The 19,990-nt window shown below is 41.2% G+C and overlaps 2 protein-coding genes across 4 annotated transcripts; both read right to left on the reverse strand.

Annotated features, from left to right (window-relative positions):
• Positions 1 to 425: 425 nt before the first annotated feature.
• LOC110980456 (NACHT, LRR and PYD domains-containing protein 3-like) lies at positions 426 to 9,436 on the reverse strand. 2 transcript variants are annotated; one of them, XM_022237150.2, is made up of 3 exons: positions 9,301 to 9,436; positions 7,939 to 8,299; positions 426 to 7,731 (listed from the first exon to the last, which is right to left on the reverse strand). In XM_022237150.2, exons 2-3 carry the CDS (start codon positions 8,213 to 8,215, stop codon positions 4,772 to 4,774), a joined length of 3,237 nt encoding a protein of 1,078 aa, XP_022092842.2. In that variant the 5' UTR covers positions 8,216 to 8,299; positions 9,301 to 9,436; the 3' UTR covers positions 426 to 4,771. The 2 variants fall into 2 exon arrangements, with proteins under 2 accessions (XP_022092842.2, XP_022092843.2); XM_022237151.2 differs by lacking the exon at positions 9,301 to 9,436 and having other exon boundaries at positions 428 to 7,731; positions 7,915 to 8,080.
• A 369-nt stretch (positions 9,437 to 9,805) lies between these two features.
• Positions 9,806 to 19,990, reverse strand: LOC110980455 (NACHT, LRR and PYD domains-containing protein 3-like). 2 transcript variants are annotated; one of them, XM_022237148.2, is made up of 4 exons: positions 19,842 to 19,990; positions 19,379 to 19,486; positions 15,401 to 15,756; positions 9,806 to 14,849 (listed from the first exon to the last, which is right to left on the reverse strand). In XM_022237148.2, the coding sequence occupies exons 3-4, from the start codon at positions 15,675 to 15,677 to the stop codon at positions 11,518 to 11,520; spliced, it is 3,609 nt and encodes a 1,202-aa protein (XP_022092840.2). In that variant the 5' UTR covers positions 15,678 to 15,756; positions 19,379 to 19,486; positions 19,842 to 19,990; the 3' UTR covers positions 9,806 to 11,517. The 2 variants fall into 2 exon arrangements, with proteins under 2 accessions (XP_022092840.2, XP_086989350.1); XM_087133224.1 differs by lacking the exon at positions 19,842 to 19,990 and having other exon boundaries at positions 19,379 to 19,751.

A 19,990-nucleotide genomic window follows, 5' to 3' on the forward strand; every position in this document is an offset into this window, starting at 1 on the left:
TTTAACTCCGCAAAATTTGTTTTTATTGTTAAATAACTAAACAGTATTGCGAACTAACGCAATAGTTCTACGGACATTTGGGGTGCGTTCTCGCAGTTACTCCTGTTGAGAGAGTCGGATGCATGTGCATTACACCCGGGGGCAGGAGTATATTCCCCCATTCGCGAGAGTATACTTTCGCTGACCAGCGGGTCGTACTGCATCCGTTTGAGCGTTAACATGAGTAGCTCGCTCGAACGCACTCTTGAGTGAGCAGTGCAGGTAATTTCCCGTGAAACAGTAATCGAGGAAAGCTAATTAAGCAGGACATTACGCAAACTTGTGCTTCCACTTCTCTGTTGGTTTGAGTTATGATGACATATTGTGGTTTTGGCATTAAATCATGGTGAAATACCATTATAAGTTTAAGGACCCTAAAACGACATTTGGCCTTTTACGGATCATTGTCTAAGAGAAAGAATAAGTCATCGCCAGTTGTTGATGTTGCTCTTTTCATACTGCATGCAGCATACGCAGGGGTGCGTTCGAGCAAGCTACTCGTGTTAACATGAGTATACACTCCTGAGCGTTCGAACGGCTGGAGTACGACCCGCGGGTCAGAGAGAGGATATACTCTCGCAAGAGGGGGCGTGTACTCTTGTACCCGAGTGTTATGCTCATGCATCCCACTCTTGTTAATAGGAGTAACCTTGCGAACGTACCCCCAAATGTCCGTAGAACTATTGCGTTATTTCACTATTACGTTATTCCGCAAAGTTATTGCGTTATTTCGCAATGTTATTGCGTTGTTTAGCAATAAAAATGAAAAATTTGCGGATTTAAAATTGGCACTAACGGGCTTCCGTAAGGCAAAGTTCACTGTGAACAACATGCTGTGGGTCAGCACTTCCGCGCAAGTGTGGCGTACGGGGGGGTACGCGCTAAATGAGAACTGTAAATGTACACAGGCAATTTAGGCAGACCAACGCCATGTCCTATCGCTACATCAGTTCATCACCACATATTCAGTTACTAAGTTCATCTGTACCAAACTAAAGGATCTATTTATCATAAAGTATCAAAAAATGAATAAAAATTGTCATACATTTGTTTCGTGTCATCAAATATTTAGTACTGGATATTTAATGATCATAGAATTTGAAATAATTTTCTGTCAAAAAGGTCACTCATGCTATACGTCGAGGGTGTTTATTTCGTGTCAAGCACAGATCCGTAATTTATGTTTGACCAAAAGATACTGATTCACACTTTTAATTCAAAAACAACTAGACATATTACACATGATGTCAAACGAGGAATGATTTACATAAACTCCCACAGTTTCCATTTCATCATGCACTGTTTAAATTTCATGATTTTGTTTTTGTTGTATTGAACTCAAATACTCGAATAATTTTCACGTAAGCACACAATCTTGAAATTCAGTAATCCAAACCTCCAAGTAACCGTTGCAACGCGTTGTGAGGAGAGTCTTGTGAATGTAAAAATTAAGCCCATAAATTAATTAACTTAAGCCAACAATATTGCTTTTGTTTTCATAACAAAAAACTACTGTCTGAAAACACACAGTAATTTCTCTGACTGTAACAGTATGTTTATTATTCCAAATTGCGCAATTCCATTTTATGTCCTACTTTCTCGAATATTAGCTGCTTCGGTAAATTCAATTAGCACGGTATTAATCCTTTTACACAACTCAAGATAGATAGTCATTTCTTTTGCCACTTCATGTCTTTGAATCCGTGTTCAGGATCATCTTAGTAAAAATCCTTTATAGCCTTATTTAAACGACTAAAATTAATCTAGTGCAAGCATTAAAAATTTGGCTTCAATGAACTTAGAAAGTTGACTATATTAGTTACCTTCTGGACTTGCTTTTTAAGCTAAAATATACCAAGCATATTTAACATTTTAAGTTCAAAACAATAAATCTTCGTCACTTAAGACTGACACATCAGACCGAACAATAGAAATTTGTCTAATTGAAGTTGATATTATACACTAGCTGTATTTTAGTCTTATCAAGTTGGAGATTTTACATCCATGTTGTGCTGAAATAAATAAAAGAATGCAGTTTCTCGTTTGGTGTTCTAACTACATACAGTAATGCCTGAGCGCGTGTCTAGTCGTACTTTTTGTGTTCATACTAAATAATAGAAGCTCTGATATCATGTGAGCTTAGATATTAGCTCTGACATAGGCTAAGATAAAGTATGTGTGTACAGATATAAACAAGTACCATCTGCTTGAGACGCGTCTCAGAATGCGGCAGAATCAAGCATTAAGCCCGTGCTGCTGTTGTATACCAGTAATTAAAAAACACAAATGGAGGTAAATACAAAATCCTAATACCACGCGTTGCTGATACGGCTAAGACATTGGAACAGTCTTCTGAAACTTTGTACAGGGTGTCCCAGAAAAAAACCAAACCCTGAGGAAAGGGGTTATATGTCAAAACCTTGAGATATGATTATAGTGTATAAGGATCTCCAAAAAGTAGAAGCAGTATTCTTTCTAATGATACCTTGATGGTACCCCTCCTGTCATGCATGACTGAACACCATTGTCTTGAAAATGGGGCATCCGAACTCAGTTGTAACACTTTGAATAAACCAGTGAATGAGGTTGTCCTCTGTCATGCTTGTCCTGGTTGAAAGTGACAACAGAAGGTCATGTTAATGAGGAAAGATTGCCTTTTGTCACTTTCAAGTTATGCAATAATCTGGTTTTATGTGTTGACTTGCCCCGAGGTGTGCCAGTGCAGTGTTGAAAAGTGTTCGAAGCAGGACAGCAAATCTGCAACATGGTACAACTTACCAAAGAGCAAAGAGTGTTTGTCGTTATGAAATTTCTTGAAAACAGGAGCTTTCAAGCCACCCAAGCATTAACATGACCTTCTGTTGTCACTTTCAACCTAGACAAGCATGACAGAGGACAACCTCATTCACTGGTTTATTGAAAGTGTTACAACTGAGTTCGGATGCCCCGTTTTCAAGACAACGGTGTTCAGTCATGCATGACAAGAGGGATACTATCAAGGTATCATTAGAAAGAATACTGCTTCTTCTTTTCGAAGATCCTTATAATTATAAGATCCTTCTACATTATAGTCATATCTCATGGTTTGGGCATATTAACCCCTTTCCTCAGGGTTTGTTTTTTTCTGGGACACCTTGTATAAGTACATAAATCCAGCAAACAACAAAGCACTATACAGTCTACAGAGTTAAACTCTAAATATTACAATTTGGCTTTTTTTTGTTTAGCTTTTAAATTGGCTTAGAGTCTAGCATATGAAAATTCGAATTCGAGTATATTGCAAGGGTATAGATGGAACTAAAGTTAACTTCCAGATTATGCACTTTTGTCATCCGGGAGGGGGTTCAGGGGTCACACCTCCCCCGCCCCCAATCTGACACCAAAAAGGAATGAAGAAAAAGTAACGATAATTAAAGTAATAATAAAAAACACAACATACCATGAGGAACCTTATTTGGACATCAGTAACAACGTAATGCACTACCTATACGTGTCTGTCTGTCGGGCTGTCTGTCTGTTTGCAACAACTGGACAGTTTAGAACACAGTTTGAGTGACCACAAAATAGCACTGCGACATGTACTGGTGGAGAAGATCATATTAATGAGTGTCGCCAGGGAAGAAGCATAACTCCTCCCGGGAATGGGTAAAGCACTCGGTACACTGCAAACGTGAATTCGGCAATTCCGAAATATTCCCATGGAAGAATAGCAATTTACAATCTCTTTCCTCTCTTTTCTTCCTCGATCCTTTTCCTTTATCTTTATTTTTATTTTTCTGCTCACTTTTCCAAGACAGATGCCAATTTAAAAGCGGGCTTTCCCCTTACACTGACGTATATTCGTAACAATGTATGTTACGTATGGGCAAAATCCTTGCATATTAAAATTAACATCTTCCCGACGCAAAGTACATCTTCACGAGGACCAGTGCCACTGCACCTTGCCCCTCACCCAGGCGATGCCCAAGATCACGTACTTTCCCTCTCCAATTACTCCCAGTTTATCCCGCTTTGCTTGTGCAGACAATATCCAGTTTTCTCTTATATTTTCAAACCACGTGTCGCTGGCCTTTACAAGTTCCTGCCATTCGATAAATTATAAACTTTACTGAGATAACCTAAACTTATAGGCCTATCAATATTATGAAGAGGGATCTACAATTATGAAACCACTTAAAAGAAACTACTTCAACTCAATTCCGACTTAGATGCGCTCAATAATGCCAACAAATGGGTCTGTTATGATTTCTCTCACAAGTAACTTAACATCAAATCTAAGGTTGATTGTCCAATAAAAAAGGACTGCCTGAGCTCCAACCTCCCAAAACGAAATTGAAACAACCCAACAAACAAACAACCCAACAAACACCCCAACAAACAAACAAACAAACACCCCAACACCCCAACAAACAAAAAAACGATGAACAAGACAATTTATCAAAATAAATAAACAAGAACAATCAATTATAAAAAGGGAAACCTAAACTAAGCAATGATAAGTGTAATTATATTTTTAATTAGTCCATAACTGAAATAACATATTGATATTAATAATAGTACACAGAAACAGTGACAAATTTCAAGACACCACAAATGTCAAGGTGGAGTGATCATGGGCGATGCTGCTTGATCACTAATGAGGAACAATTTCTACATGAAAGAGTGGCGATTGTTGGCGCTGTTGGAAATGATGTTTCTGCACCTAACGTAGTAAATAACCTTTCATTTTTGACTATGTCTTTACACTGCACTTTTGCACGGTTTGTTTTACTTTCGTAATATCTGGCAGGTCAAAGAGACACTCTGAGCTGTACGGAAATCGATGTTTCAGACACTCTCGGATGAAGTCAGTGCCCTCGTTGTCTTCGTACGCTGGCAACTCCATATGCTTTAATTGTGGTAGATCAGGAAGTATCTTTAGAAGGGCTTCCATTCCAACATTTCCAAACTTATCCTTTCTTGACAGGAATAATTCTTCAAGCTGCTGACAGCAAGGAAGAACCTCAGCGAAAAATATCAAATCGGAATCGGTCAGCGGCAAATCCATCATATCCAATGATTTTAAACAGGACATTTCCTTTAAAAGTCTTATGACTTTGGAGGAGCTTTTACCGAGATTGTTGTTACGAAGAGAGAGAATCTCAAGTGAGCCTTGATACTTCAATTGGGTCTCCTCTACCATCGGAAAAGCATCTTCCACGTCACTATCTGATATTTGTGAGAGCTCTTCCTCAGGCTCCTCCTTTACACAGCTGTGAATGCTAAGTTCTTTTAGAGATGAGGAATGACGTGACCCCTGAATGACTGAAAGTAAAGCCTTCGCAGTGAGAGCACTGTTCCTGGCAATGGACAGAATCCGCAGATTTGCTAACTGTGGTAAAGTGCCCCTGGCAAAATGACAGACATCATCCGGGAGCATCCCCACGTCTTTAAGTATCAACACCTCCAGACATTGTAAAGCAATGAACTGCTCTGCAAGCCTCAGGAAAGCACCTCCGATTCTATTTTCGGATAAATCAACCACTTGCAGTTGGCGTGCTCGGGAGAGAAAGACACTGACCCTGTGAAAATCTCCCTCGTGGAGGTTAACCCCCACAAGTTCCAACACCTGGAGGTGTGGACAGGACCAACCAAAGAAGCAACCTGTCAGGAACTGACTCTTGTAGTACCTTACTGTAAATTTTTGCAATGGCTGCATTTGATGATCTCCTGATGAAACATCAGCTGCCTCCTCATTACCAACAGCTTCATCAACTTCGCAAGTGCAGTCCCGCTCGCTTATGTTTTCATTGCAGAGCGAAATCTGGCAAAGCTTATCTTGCTTTTGAATGAATCTCTTCAAAAGCCTGGAATCAATCATAGGACCCCTTAAGAAAAAACCCTGCAAGAAACTAGCCGGGGGTAATTCCACCATGGGCTTAAACATGGCTGATAAGTTGAGTTTGCCGACCAGCGATATATTGCTGAGAAATGTTGACCGACACATTGCGTTGCCCAAGGCAAAAAGCAAGCTTGTATCAACGCTTGCGGCGGGCCTAAAATCTAACAGGACATCGGTCACATTCTCAGCATGTCGCAGTACGTCAACAACCAGTGGGACATTTTTATTAACCCTAAGAATGGTAACATTTTTCACTTCACTTAGGCACGACTGACTTACGGAGGGCTGACAGGAACACTTTATCAGAAACTCAAAACCCAACCTGATGTCCCCTCCCCATTTTAAATCGAAGAAGAGGCCATTCTTGAAAATAGGTGCCATGATGCCGTGCAATGTTTTGGACTGCGCTTCCAAATGCAACCTAAGCAACAAAGTCCCTAATTTCTCCATGCTTCCTTGTCCAACAACGTGTTTAAGGAGGGACTCTGCAGCATTAACATTTACTCCACAACAAAATCGCAACAGGTACTCAAGACCTATAACGTTTTTCTCATTCACCTGCCCGAGATACCTTTTGAAGGAACCTTGATCAGACTCAAACAGGCTGGCCCAATAAAAACCAGCAATTGCTTCTTGGAAGGTTTTGTGAAAGAAAGTGACATGCTGGACCACACGAAGCTTACTACGAACCTTTTCTTGTGACAGCACTCCAATTTTGCAAGACTTTACTACTTTTTTGGAATGTCCAAACTCAGATGCCTCAAAAATGAGTTTCTGCCCTGGAAGCATAAGTCCGTCAAGTGCTGTTTTTCCCAAATCTTGAACCAGCTGTAATACCTCTTTTGAATACAATTCTTCGTCACCTTGACAAGGATGGTCGGTTGTCACGAAGTATCGTTTCAGCATGAACATGACTGCCTCTTGGAACAACTCTGTTAGAGTATCTGGTAAGCTATGCTCCCCAGACCAGATAAGACAAATGAGCAACAACATCATCGGCGATCTCGCCAAATTCTTAAGGCTCTTGGTTGCCATCAAAATACTGCAGAGTTCGGCAGAGTTCTTGGGGTCTTCCCCCTTGAAAAACTTCTGTACGTATTCCCGAACTCCACTGTCTGAAAAACCACTCGTCTCGACGCGAGTGAAAGAAGGATTGAGCTTGCATAACTTGTCCACCATGTGAGGGCGTGTGGTGACAATGACGGTACATCCACGGAGGATCTTGTTGCCGATGATGTCCATGATGTCACCTTCAGTTGGTAGCTGGAACCCCTCTTTGTCAAACTCATCAGCTCCATCCAAAACAACAAGGACCTCTTGAGGATGGGACTTCAGGTGATTTTCTAGGGAGGTTTGTCTCACCACTGTATCTTTTGCCAGGATCTGGTCAAATATTGCTTCACCAAAGTCAGGGGCACGCTTCATTTCTCGCACACTTAGGGCAACCAAAAGACTGAATTTAGAGAGAGGTGATCCTGGTTTCTGAAGTGCCCAGTCGGTGGCGATCTTTGACACGATAGTTGTCTTGCCGCTACCAGCAATACCAGAAAGCAGGATGAATCTGACGGGTTGGCCGTTATCATATTCAAGACGAAGCATGTCCTCATAGGAGCTGATGTAACACCGCACCAATCTTCCATCCTTATTCTCTTTGTCTCCAAGGGCCATCTTAACAAACATATCTCGTATCTTTATGACCTCTGAAGACAGCCAGGGAAGCAAAGGAACCACGCTCAGTGTGTCTTTATAGTATCTGATGAACTCATCTCGGCACACGTCAAGGTTGAAGTCATCCACACCCGCTATAGGACCTAGATATTTTACGAGAGCAATAAATTAGAAATTCTTAATCATATTGAATGCAGTTAACGTTCATTTCCCTAATTTAAGTCTTACGATTACCAGTGGACTGTGATGGTCACATAATTTTAAACTTCCTTCGTTTTTTATTTCAGTATAATTAAAAACAGGTATTGGGGGGGTATAGGACTTACAGTTTTAAATTGAGTTTTGCTAACCTCTCAACGAATCTGCTACATCAGTTCTCCCACATTTGATGAGAGATTCACAGAGAACATCCACAGAAATACCATTTCTATTGTAACTCTGATGATCCCATCGCTGCCACCAAATAATCAGCATCTGGAATATCTGCTCCCCTGTTCCTTGATGATCAGCTTCAATCCGGTAAACCTCATCACTCCTGACACCCAAGTAGGTTGCCAAAGCCTTCCACTCTTTTCCCAGGTTACAGGCAATGTGTCTCAGAGTAGCCTCAGTCAGAGCCGACTGCATTCTGGGAAGCCTTTTCTCTTGGTCGGGGAGGGGACAGCTGAATCTTTTAGGAGCTTTAATATACAGTAGTGCGGAGCTAATATACTGTTTGGAACAAAACAAAATATCAACCTTGAAACTAAACAAATTTGATATCAAGAGTGTTTTGGTCACATTTTAAATTAAATACAGCACTATCACAATCATCTGCTTAGCACTTCACAAAGTGATTCGATCTTTGTACGTTTGTGACGCAAAGGGCTCCTGGAGGTCGTGGAATCGTCAGTGCACCACCGCCGTGGACACAATGGGGGGGGGGGTTCTGTGGCATACCAATACACCAGCTACTTCACCACAAATATTCGCTAAGTGATTCCTGAAACCATAGCAAGACTGCAGCTTCCAAGGACCCTATGGCGGATTCTGAATTTTACATGGAAGGACAGGGTTTACCTCTATGTTAAACGCGTACCCAATCACACAACTGCTCCTGAACTGCTCAATGGCCACCGTTTTCTTCCCCCATTTTTTTCTTAGACAGACAAGGGAGATATAAAAGCATCGAAACCGATACCAGAGAGGTGTACGAGATCAGTGATACTCCCTCGCTATTTTTGCTGGGGATGCTAATGGTAATACTTCACTGAGCACTCGGTATTCATATTTTACTGATTATGACCACCTTGCAGCTCCTCAAAAATAATACATGAAATTGTATTTGTTCTACTTCATAATTAAGTTAAACGCGCACTGTAAAATATGACCAAGAATGAAGGACAGGCAAGGCTGTTGGTAGGGGCTATTATTGATATGCATGTTTTGCTGGTGACACTTATTTCCTTAAATTTCCCAGCGAGTCAATAATCAAGCGAAAGACACATAACCAGTGACAAGACCATCGGCTGCACACAGAACACTAACAACACAGTATACATGTACATACATTATATCTTTGTTTTGTTTGTTTCAATCCGGGTTCTTTGTTTCATCTCCCTATTGTTTCCGTGTAATTTCACTTCATACCAATCGGAAACATCTGTAATGATAAACTCACATTGATACGACCGGAAATATAACGAGTAATCCTTTTTATTAAAAAGCCTTACCTTGTTGGTGGTTCGTATGCCGAGACTATTGGCCAAGTTAACTTTCTCTATTCACTGCCGGCCAGCGCCACAGCATTGCCTTTTTACGGTGCAGGCCTCTCTCCACACTGAGCAGTCACGTGGTTCATTTTATTATAGTTACCAGAGCAGAGTACAAAGTTCATGCTCAGATAAGCCCGTGACAAAAGTGAGCTCTCTCAAATGAAATGAATGGCGATGGCGTGTTCGTTCCATTGTCAAGTTTCATAGAATAGCCAAATAATAGAAAGCTTGGTGCGTATACTTTCGTTTTCAGTGAACCGCACGAAACCAGCCGGCAGGCCTATGCATCACCACTACTATATACCGGTACGCTAGGCAGACTATGGAAATCCAGGCTCACTGCATCGAAAGCAGGAAACGATTCAGCAATTGTGGTCTGCAGGAAATGGCCTTATATTATGATTTCAGACTTGAAGGGTGGACGGTTCTTTATATGTCAGACACCGCCTTGATATCAATGAAATTCTCTTCACCTAATATTAACCTTTATTTTTGCTAAAAGAGAAGAGGATCAAACCAAAGTAAATATCTCAAACCCGGTTTGACCTCAAGGCCAGTCTTAAAGTAAAGGCCACCCTCACTCCAAACCAATGTAAACAAAACCAAACAATGAAAAAAATCATAAACAAGAAAAAGCACAAAGGGTTATTTTATCGATCCACTCCAAAATAAACAAGAGAGGGCGTGTTTTTACAAGGCAGCGATTGTCCATAGGGGTGCAACCTGGTAAATAGGCTGGGAATATGTCTGTCGAGCTTATTTAAAAATATCAATAAAAGTTATACACTCAAAATATTCTATATTAGAGAGTCCTGAGAGCCATGGAATTGGGAAAATGAAGAATTATGGCACTGAACCTCTGGCCCGGATTCAGGGCTTCCAATTCTGATCAATTGCGATGCAATCAGGTTCGAATGTGGCACTATTTAGTCGTTTTGCAGAGGCCTGAGATGCATTTTCAAGATGGCTGCTTTTCCGGGCAGTGAAATTTCCTTCATTTTAGGGGTTGTCTGCTTTGGGTGAGATTTTCTCAAAAATTCAACCGTCAACCCACTAAAACTTGAAAGGAAAATGAAGGAGGACATATCGAACACCATTTTGATGTCCAGCTTGGACACCTGTGAGAGTTGTATTTTTAAAATAATTTTGAAATAAAAGTTTTATTATCGGTGTGTATGGGAATTTATTTACAAGGGTCCTCCCATAGACATCTTAACTTATAACAAGGAAACATCATCACCGTATTCGTGTGTAAACATCGTGAAAACTGCACTGTTTTCTTTTCAAGGAATGGGTCACATCACCAGGTTTCTATAGCAAACTGGTGTTTCCTTGTGTTGCTGTTTTTATTTTGATGGTTTATCGGTAACGAGATTTTCCAATAAAAATACGTCCAAAGCCATCCAAGTCAAACGATTACCATTTCATAATCCCACGAGGATGCACACCCAGAAGTTCTCTAGTTAACAAAGAAAAAGCCTAAACCTAGATGGTACAAGTTCTTTTGTTTCCTAAACAGATACTTAAAAAGTGTGTTAGTGCCGACGGTAACATACCATAATGGACATAAGAATCGTGAAAAATGTTTGCCGTGTAGGCAAACACAAGATATTTCCTTGGCAGTAATTTTTTGGATGGGCACATATTTTTTCTTTGGCACCGACCAATAATAGAAAGGGGTGTGACAAGACGAGAGCCTGTAGGGGGATGCTGGTGAACTGTTAATACGTGTCTCATGTAATAATGGTAATCCAGTGTGGCTGACACTTCTCAACGCAAAATGGAAGCAACAGCGCCAAAAAGAAAACAGTTTTGGGAGGAATTGCCAAGGCTACTAAACTATCCATATTTAGATCAGCTTGAGCTTTTCTTAGCAGAAAAAAAAACTTACGTCAAGGGTTTGGGGATGGGCAGCTCCGATCCACTCAAACGCCATTCATGCAACCTGTAAGTTCACACCTACAGCCCTGTAGTTACGAGAGATAATGCTTAACTATGTCCAATGTCTAAATACCAACTCTTAGAAAATCTTGCATGTGTATATAAACATCTTGGCTCGTAAAGATTGCCTCTGGGACTATAAAGAGTCTGGAGGGTCATACAAAGATGCAGCTGTCGTCTTAGACATTGATCAGGAAATAGGCCATAGTCCGCTTGCCAAGGGTAGCTATGACTTTATACATCAAAGATTAGCTTTGCCCTTTTATCAACGTTGTTCTGTTTTCCCTTAAATCGCTTGACAACCTGAACTACAGCCTCAATTTGGGGTCGATTAAAATGGTGAAAGTATCTGATAATGCTGTATCGGTGACCATGTTGGAGGCATTCTCGAACCATCTCGGGAGGTTTTCTACCCCTATCTGGCAGTGAAAGATATTTCAGATCAGGAAGTTCCGGAATCACTCCCAGCAATACTTCGAGACCACGATTTCCCATCTGATTGTTGTCTCCTACATGTACAGTTTGTAGTCGTTGACAGTATGGGAGAACCTCAGCTAGACATACTGCGTCTGCATATGTGAGACTCATGCTACTCATGTCCAAGTTCTTCAAGAAGGGCATATACTTCAGAAGCCTCAGGAATTGTTGTGTCCACTTGCCAAAATAGTTACTACTCAAATCTAAGTTTTCAATGGTGCTTTTAAGTGTTGGATGTGGTTCATCTGCCAGCACCTGAGGACCGTGTGCTAAATCTTCTGATGAATATGGCTCTTTTGCCAGCATCTGAGGACCTTCTGCTAAAACTTCTGATGAATGTGATTCATCTGCCAGCATCTGAGAACCGTCTTCTATACCTTTTAATGAATATGGTTCTTCTGCCACTGTCTGAAGACCGTCTGCTAAATCTACAGATGAATGCAGTTCATCTGCAAGCATCTGAGGACCGTCTGCTAAACCTTCCGATGAACGTGATTCATCTACCAGCATCTGAGAACCATCTTTTAAATCCACTGATACATCGGCTTCATCCAAATCAAGGATTGTCAAAACGCACTGCTTGATATCAAGATCTTTTAGCAATGGGCATCTGCACGACCACTGTAAAACTGTGAGCAAGGCTTCTGCAGTTATTATCACTGGCGAATACTCATAACGGCTCAGGGACAAGGCTTGAAGATTAACCAAGCTAGGAATATATCCGGCAAGAGTGATCGCTTCTTTTGATGTCAAGCCAGTGTCCGTGAGCTTTAGCACTTGAAGTTGATCAAGATGTGGAAACCTCTCCGCAAGGCTCTGGATACCTCGACCAATGTTGTTCCTTGATAGATCAAGTTCTTTCAGTTTTGGAGATTTCAAGAGAAGACTACTGACATGTTGTATGTCGTCCTCTTGAAGATCATCATCAATCAGTCTGAGGATTTGAAGCTTTGGATACGATCGATCTAAGCAATATTCATGGGAATCGGATAGTACACACTGTCTCACATCCATCTCTTGAAGTGCCTGGGTTTGAAGGCCTCCCAAAGCTTCACCCCAAACCTGTCGGTTGTCGACATCGTGCTGCGAACGAAGAGTAATGCAGCGAAGCTCCCCTTGCTTTTCAAGGAATTTCTTTAGGTATCTTGGATTAACAGCAACCGATTCAAGAGTCAAGTTCTGAAGAGAAGCAGAGTTGTTAGTGTTGTATAATCCCTCAAAGACAGTCGATATGTCGTAATCTACGATAACAGATGGGCCACAGAAGGAGAGGGTTTGAAGTTTCATCTTACTTAGTGCCTTGCCGAGGTCCAACTGCCAGTGATGGATGGCTTCCTCATTCTTATAGTCTACAAATGCAATCGTGAGATCTGTAATATTCATTACTCCCTGGAGTAGAATTTCTGTGACGATCGTCGCACTTGCTCCACTAATGGCACTCATGGAAACTATCTGTATCTCGTGTAGGAACGACATTCTGGCAGAAGACGCGCATTCAATCAAATATCCGAAGGCTATTCTCTCATCACCTGAACAGTCAAAGTTGAATATCAGCCTGTATCTATTCATAGGTTTGTCAATGCTGTGCAGTTCCCAGGACTGTGCTTCCAAATGCATCAAAAGCCACAGTCGTTGAACCATCCTCTCTTTTTTAGCCTCGAGTGAAATGGGTGTCCAAACTATGCTCTTCGGCAAATGCTCGCTTTCCATTGACATCGATGATTCTGGATTTGTCTTGGAGAAAACATCAGTGACACAGGTCAGAAGAGACTCAGCTGCTCCGACATTTGCCCCGCAACAAAAACGCAACACATACTCCAAATTGAAGGCATTTTCCTCATTGAGTAAACGGCGATACCGGTAGAAAGACTCCATGTCTGATTCAAACAGACTAGCCCAGTAAAACCCAGCAATTGCTTCTTGGAGGGTTTTATGGAGAAAGGTGACATAATGCACTGAACGCAACTTTCTTCGCCGTTTTTCCAGTGATAGAATGCCAAGACTGCATGCTTTGTCTACCATTTCGGCACTTCCAAATTCCACCGATTCAAAAATCAGTTTCTGACCAGGAAGCAACAAGCCATCAAGCGCTGGTTTGCCTAATGCCTGCACGAACTGCATTAACTCATGCTCAAGTGAATCTTCTTTTTCGCAGAGTTTGCCAAATTTCTCAGAGTGTCGTTTCATCATGAAGAAGACTGCTTCCCTGAAAAGTTCCGTTAATGTCTCAGGCAGCTTGCGTTCATCCGACCAAATGAGACAAATGAGCAACAACATCATGGGTATTCTTGCAAGAGTGTGCAGACTTTTGGATTCCATCAAAACCTGATACAGATCGGCACGGACCGATGTCTTTTCACCTTTGAAAATCTTCTGAACATATTCCTGAACTCCACTGTCTGAGAAACCACTGGTCTCGATGCGAGTAAAAGCAGGGTTGAGCTTGCACAGCTTGTCCACCATGTGGGGACGTGTGGTAACAAGGACGGTACATCCACGGAGAATTTTGTTGCTGATAATGTCAATGATGTCACCTTCAGTTGGCAGCTCGGATCCTTCTTCATTAAACTCATCAGCACCGTCTAACACGATAAGGACTTCTTCAGCATGAGACTTCAAGTAATTTGTTAGAGAGGTGCGACACATGTTTGTATCTTTCGCAAGAATCTGGTCGAATATTCCCTCACCAAGATCAGGGACGCGCTTCAACTCTCGAACACTCAAAGCAACCAAAAGACTGAATTTGGAGAGCGGTGATTCTGGTTTCTGAAGTGCCCAGTCGGTTGCCATCTTTGACACGATAGTTGTCTTGCCAGTACCGGCAATGCCAGACAGCAAGATAAATCTGACTGGTTGACCGTTATCATATTCAAGACGAAGCATGTCCTCATAGGAGTTGATGTTACGCACTACCACTCTACCAGCCTTGTTCTCTCTCTCAATCAGCTTCAGTTTTACATAGATATCACTTATCCTTTTGACCTCTGATGGCAGCCAAGGTATCAGGGGGACTAGACCCATCGTGTCAATGTAGTACTGGGTAAACTCGGCAAGGCACACATCAAAATTGAAATCTTGCGCGATCAGACCTAGTCACAGAAAATATCAGTTTTGTTAAATCTGATTAATGCTGTGATCGTCTTTGTGAAAGAAACTTAATCATTCGTTGTCAAAAGAAATTGTGTCTTATAGGAATCAATGGGGAACGATGATACATTTATGGGCTGAATTCAGGCAGACTATAAGTAAACACATTTCAACAGTTCCCTTAGAATAATCTTTTTGTTAGCTTGAATTATTTGATTCTGAACTGTTGGAAAAACTCTTGATCGGTTTTTGTTCCTTCGAAGGGATTGAAATAAATCTTTCCTCCATCCTGCTTCAAGGCAATACACTCTAAAAACGTCTGGTATAACCCTTTTCCGGGTCAAATTATGACCCAGAAAGGGTCAAATATGACCCGAAAGGGGATCATATTTTGACCCAGAAAAGGGTCATACCGAATTGGACCCAATTCTGGGTCAATCTGACCCGGACGTTTTTAGAGTGTACACAAAGCAACGAAGTGACTATTTTAATAAATAAAATCAAGATTTCTTGAGGAAATGGAATTCGTATTTTATACTGAAAATCATCTCACCTCTCAATGACTCTGCTGCGTCAAATCTTCCACTTTTCACGAGAGATTCACAAAGAGCAGCAACGGCAATACTATCGCTACCGTCATTCAGATGATCCCACCGCTGCCACCAAATCATCAACATCTGGAATATCTGCTCTTCTGTACCCCAATGATCAGCTTGAATCCGCTCAACCTCATCTCTTCTAATTCCCAGATAGGTGGCTACAGCCTTCCACTCCTCTCCGAGATTCGAAGCCAAAAGTCGCAGTTTTTTCTCAGACAGACAGGATGACATCGTGGATCTGTAGAGTGTCCTAACACAAGATCCTACTGTGTCCGTTTTCTTTGTGCCAAATGGCTTTCAAGTTGTTTCTCTGCAAGCAACAAAACATAAATCCTTTTGCATGTTCACGTTCATGTTCCTCTTTTTATGCGCAAAAAAACGTCTGTCCCACATGCAAGTGGCAGTTTTCCAAATTTTGTTGCCTTTTATCTGTTGACATAAAGCAGGGTGCTCTAAAAAAATTGACTTAACGATGAATAGATTAATAAGCAATTCCTAATAAGCATTTTCCACAAGTGTACATATATGGTTAATTGTAAAGCTCATTTTGTCCTCTTTTATTTGATACCAGAAAATTCAAGCATGACTAGCCTACATAATCAGAGACAATTTGAATCGGTGATGCCTAACTTGGCTTTATTTACGGGAAGCAGCTTTATGGTGTTGGACACTTTTAACCCGCAGCACATAATGCCATTTGACCAGTTCATCAGGCCACACTGTGGCGAAACTGAGGTACATGTTAATTAAAGGAGGCCACGTGGGGCTCTCCTTTGCTGGAATGGACACTCGATTTGGTCAGGTTGAAACGATGACTTAAATGCACTATTTCCACATGTTTTCCTTCTCTAATTTCTAGGGGGGGGGACACAGGAGGTACAGGCCCCAAGCGGGAAGGGGCGTGCCCTCATGTCCCCCCCCCCGTTTTTTACGCCACTCTCGGAAAGGTGTGCGCTCAAAATCGGCCGATCTGACTGTACCTCGGGCGCAGGACGAAATCAAACGTTGATTTGTTTGCATCCAATTTCATCAGATCTGAAATCACTGGAAATGTGTTCGGGCAAGAAATATATTCCTCCAGATACAATGTTAGGCCATGCTGACCAGTCAAATTCACGAAGAAAGTCACATGATTCCTAGTGGAACATACAGAAACAGACTGTCATCGCGTGACTGGCCACCCTGTTAAAACCAAGTGGCCGATTACAAAACCGAAGCGGGGATAAGTGCAGATAACGATGCGTACAACGCAACGGTGGCGAAAATTGTTCGGTTGATTTGGTGGTCTGGTGAACCGGTCTGATCAGAACAGTGAGAGGCTGGACATTTTTTTAGGCTAATTCAAAGACTGGACGGAACTGTTCATCTTGTTCTGTTTACTCTCACGACAGAAAGGATGACGTTTTCGAAAGGATGGAGCACCTCCTCAACATTAGTAAGTGATTGCGGGAGAACGAGGAATAGAATGTCTAAAATGATGATTGGGATATTGTGTGGAATAACCCGTCTGAAGGGCCAAAGCAGGTCCCGGGATTTCTCCATATGTTGGGCTTTCCTACATTTAAAACAAGGTTCACACTAAAGTCCACCTCCATGCACTCATCAGTACCTGCATGACAGAATGATCATCGAAGTCCAAAGCAGCTGGGCCACAACCAGATATGCAGGGTAACGCCAAAAGCAAAATCTTATGTGGAAACAGTGAGGACGTGTTCTACATGTGGACAGTTTATTCAGCAATCTTTTTATCATTATGTTAAAATATGAGCAAAGACGGCAAATAAATTGAACACGCATCTCTTTGACTTCGCTTAAAACTACCCGACACCCGTCGACCACTTCTAATGAACAAAGCCAAGCCATGCAATTTTGGCATCACAATTTCAGATTATTGTCTTTGATCAGTCATACGTATACATAAGTATCACCTTAAGGTATCATATAAAAAAGAGGATCCAATTATCTTTTGAATAAGTATCTGGACAATCGAGCAATTCAAACCCTGGTTTTCTTTTTCAGAAAATCCCCTTGTGCAGTTTTCTGCAGCCTGTCCAAGTACCCACTTGTTCAGTTAATGCTGTCAACTATACATGTACTTCACAGCGCGGGAAACAGCGACAGCCAAGATAAACCCACAGCTAAACTGAATGGAAACCCAAACCCAAATCAAAACCTAGAACAGAACAAAACACATAAAAACTCACAAGCAACCTCACCACGCCAACCCACTCGGCCCAATCCAACCCCCACCGGAGCTAACCCAACCCGACCTAACCAAACCCTAAACCACTTGCTCAGCCAGCCCACCAAACCTATAACATCACCAGAACTGAGAAACAAAAATCAAACAATCCCTACAAACCTTGCAATTTTTCAAATTTTTACGTGGAATTTTTTAATAATATTACTAGTATAATTACTTGCATTTAAACGGCGTGGTATGTGATTCATTTCCTTCGTTACATTCAATGCGTCCGACAACCAGGCGGAAGCCAAGCCATTATGAGATTGTCAGACTATGCATGACCCCGCGGCACACCTTGCTTATTATGCGCAGGCCTCACATTCAACCGACGACATTCACCAAGTTTTAAAGGGTCCATGCAATGAATTTTCTAAGACGAACATTTTCTGCATCTTTAATCTCCTTTCAAATCAAGAAAAACTATTTTTGACGTCCATTTTGGGCCAGTTGTTAGTGTATTGAAAAAGCGTTTTGAAATTTTTCCATACTTCACCAAATTTCAAAAGAATCACCTCATTGAAAACAATATTGGGATAAGATTTGATAACAAATCCTAGCAGACATATATGATTGAATTCATTGAAAAAAATGGAATGAATTTAATAAAAAGTAGGGATTAAGTAAGCTCCGGCCAAATTGTTCTGGCTGGGATAAATTACATATAACGAAACAAAACAAGCAACCAGAAAAACAGCAAAAAGGCCCGCCTGGCAGACAGACTTGCAACGGTAATCGGTAATAGGAAAAGGTCCGTTCAGAGCCACGAAGCAATAACCACAATTTTGAAGGAATTAAGAACTGAGGATAAAAAAAGACAACAGTATTTAATTGTAAAAAAAAACTAATTAGTTTGAGAAAATAAACCGGAGATGAGACAAGATAAAAACAAATTGTTGTGAACAATTATTGGTTAAAAAGGCTCCATGATATTAAAGAATTCCTGAACCCCTTTTTAAGTGGAGGAGAGGAGAAATTTATCTTAGAATCTCAGCTTATGGGCGAGTCTCGGGGACAATAAACGGCGTCATTTGTGGTTAGAACGCACATTTATTTATTATTTACTTCTTGCACTTTTTACTACGCCTCTCATGCAGTGATTAGATGCCCAAAGAAGATTATGACTGACCACTCCGACCTGGGTGGATACATCGCAGAACCCTTTTCTGGATCATTTTAGTTTGTCAGACCATTCATAATATGGTAAACTATTGAGCTATTCTTGCCATGCATATTCCAAACCAGGTGTAAGGTCAGAAAATAAACTGCTAGCAGGCCAGTCTTATTTCTAACTACAAGTTTCGATTTATCAAATAGGCTCTATGTACAGTCTTTTACTCACCCTACATAGACACATGGCAGTCAACATGGTCATTCCATGTCAAGCCTTTGTGCTCAATCAATGTAACGCTGAAGTTTTTGTTAAAGAATGAGATCACGGTGTCGCTTGTGAAGATGGAAATCTCATTAGTATAACATAAAAAGTTAGTAAAGTAATACCATATTAAAAAACAAAATTGCAAACATGGCTAATTGGGGTACAAGGTTGCATTTCCAATCGTTTTTTGAAAAAGTTCATTGTAAGGGTCCTTTGGAGAAACGTTCTACTCATGCATTGTTCTACTCATGTTCATTGTTTTAGAAACTGACGAACAAAGACCTGCATTCTTATAAATACCACAAATCTTACCTTTATCCTTCTTGCTACCACCAAACGAACCATCTTTACTCCACATCAACAGTGGTTTAGCTTGTTCTATTCAGTCATCGGACGAACACATCAGACACATATTTTGAGCTGTGTTGAAAACAGAGATGGCCGACTATTTTTAAGATCTCGAACAAAAACATCGGCTCTCCAGGTTTTGCTGCACGCACACTGGCAGTGCACAGAAAACATAACGACCACAGTGTAGGAATGTCCATGCTATGACATGACAACCTTTCAGTGAAATATAAATGTTGGCACAGTTTATATTTCGGTGCTTCAACGTGCCAGCGGGACATGACGCAATTACCCACGACGAGTCAGACACGTAGGCCTACATCGAGCGCACGGTTATAATAATAATAATAATTAATGTGTTCCAGAGAGTCAGGGGTTATCCATTAAGTTGAACAGGTTAAAGTGAAACATTTAAGAAGACACATACTTGTACAATTCGGGAATTTTCCTGGTCGTCACCGCCTCCACGTCGCAGGGACGTGGGCATCCGTCACAAAGTGCAGTAACCGAAACCCATTCGTTTCGAGGCATTTCGAGCTGTGCACTGCCCTGATGCGCGTACTGTTTTATGTTACT

Source organism: Acanthaster planci, linkage group LG02, assembly GCF_054643075.1.
Source record: "Acanthaster planci isolate LZ-2023a linkage group LG02, COTS_SCS, whole genome shotgun sequence".
NCBI lineage: Eukaryota > Metazoa > Echinodermata > Asteroidea > Valvatida > Acanthasteridae > Acanthaster > Acanthaster planci.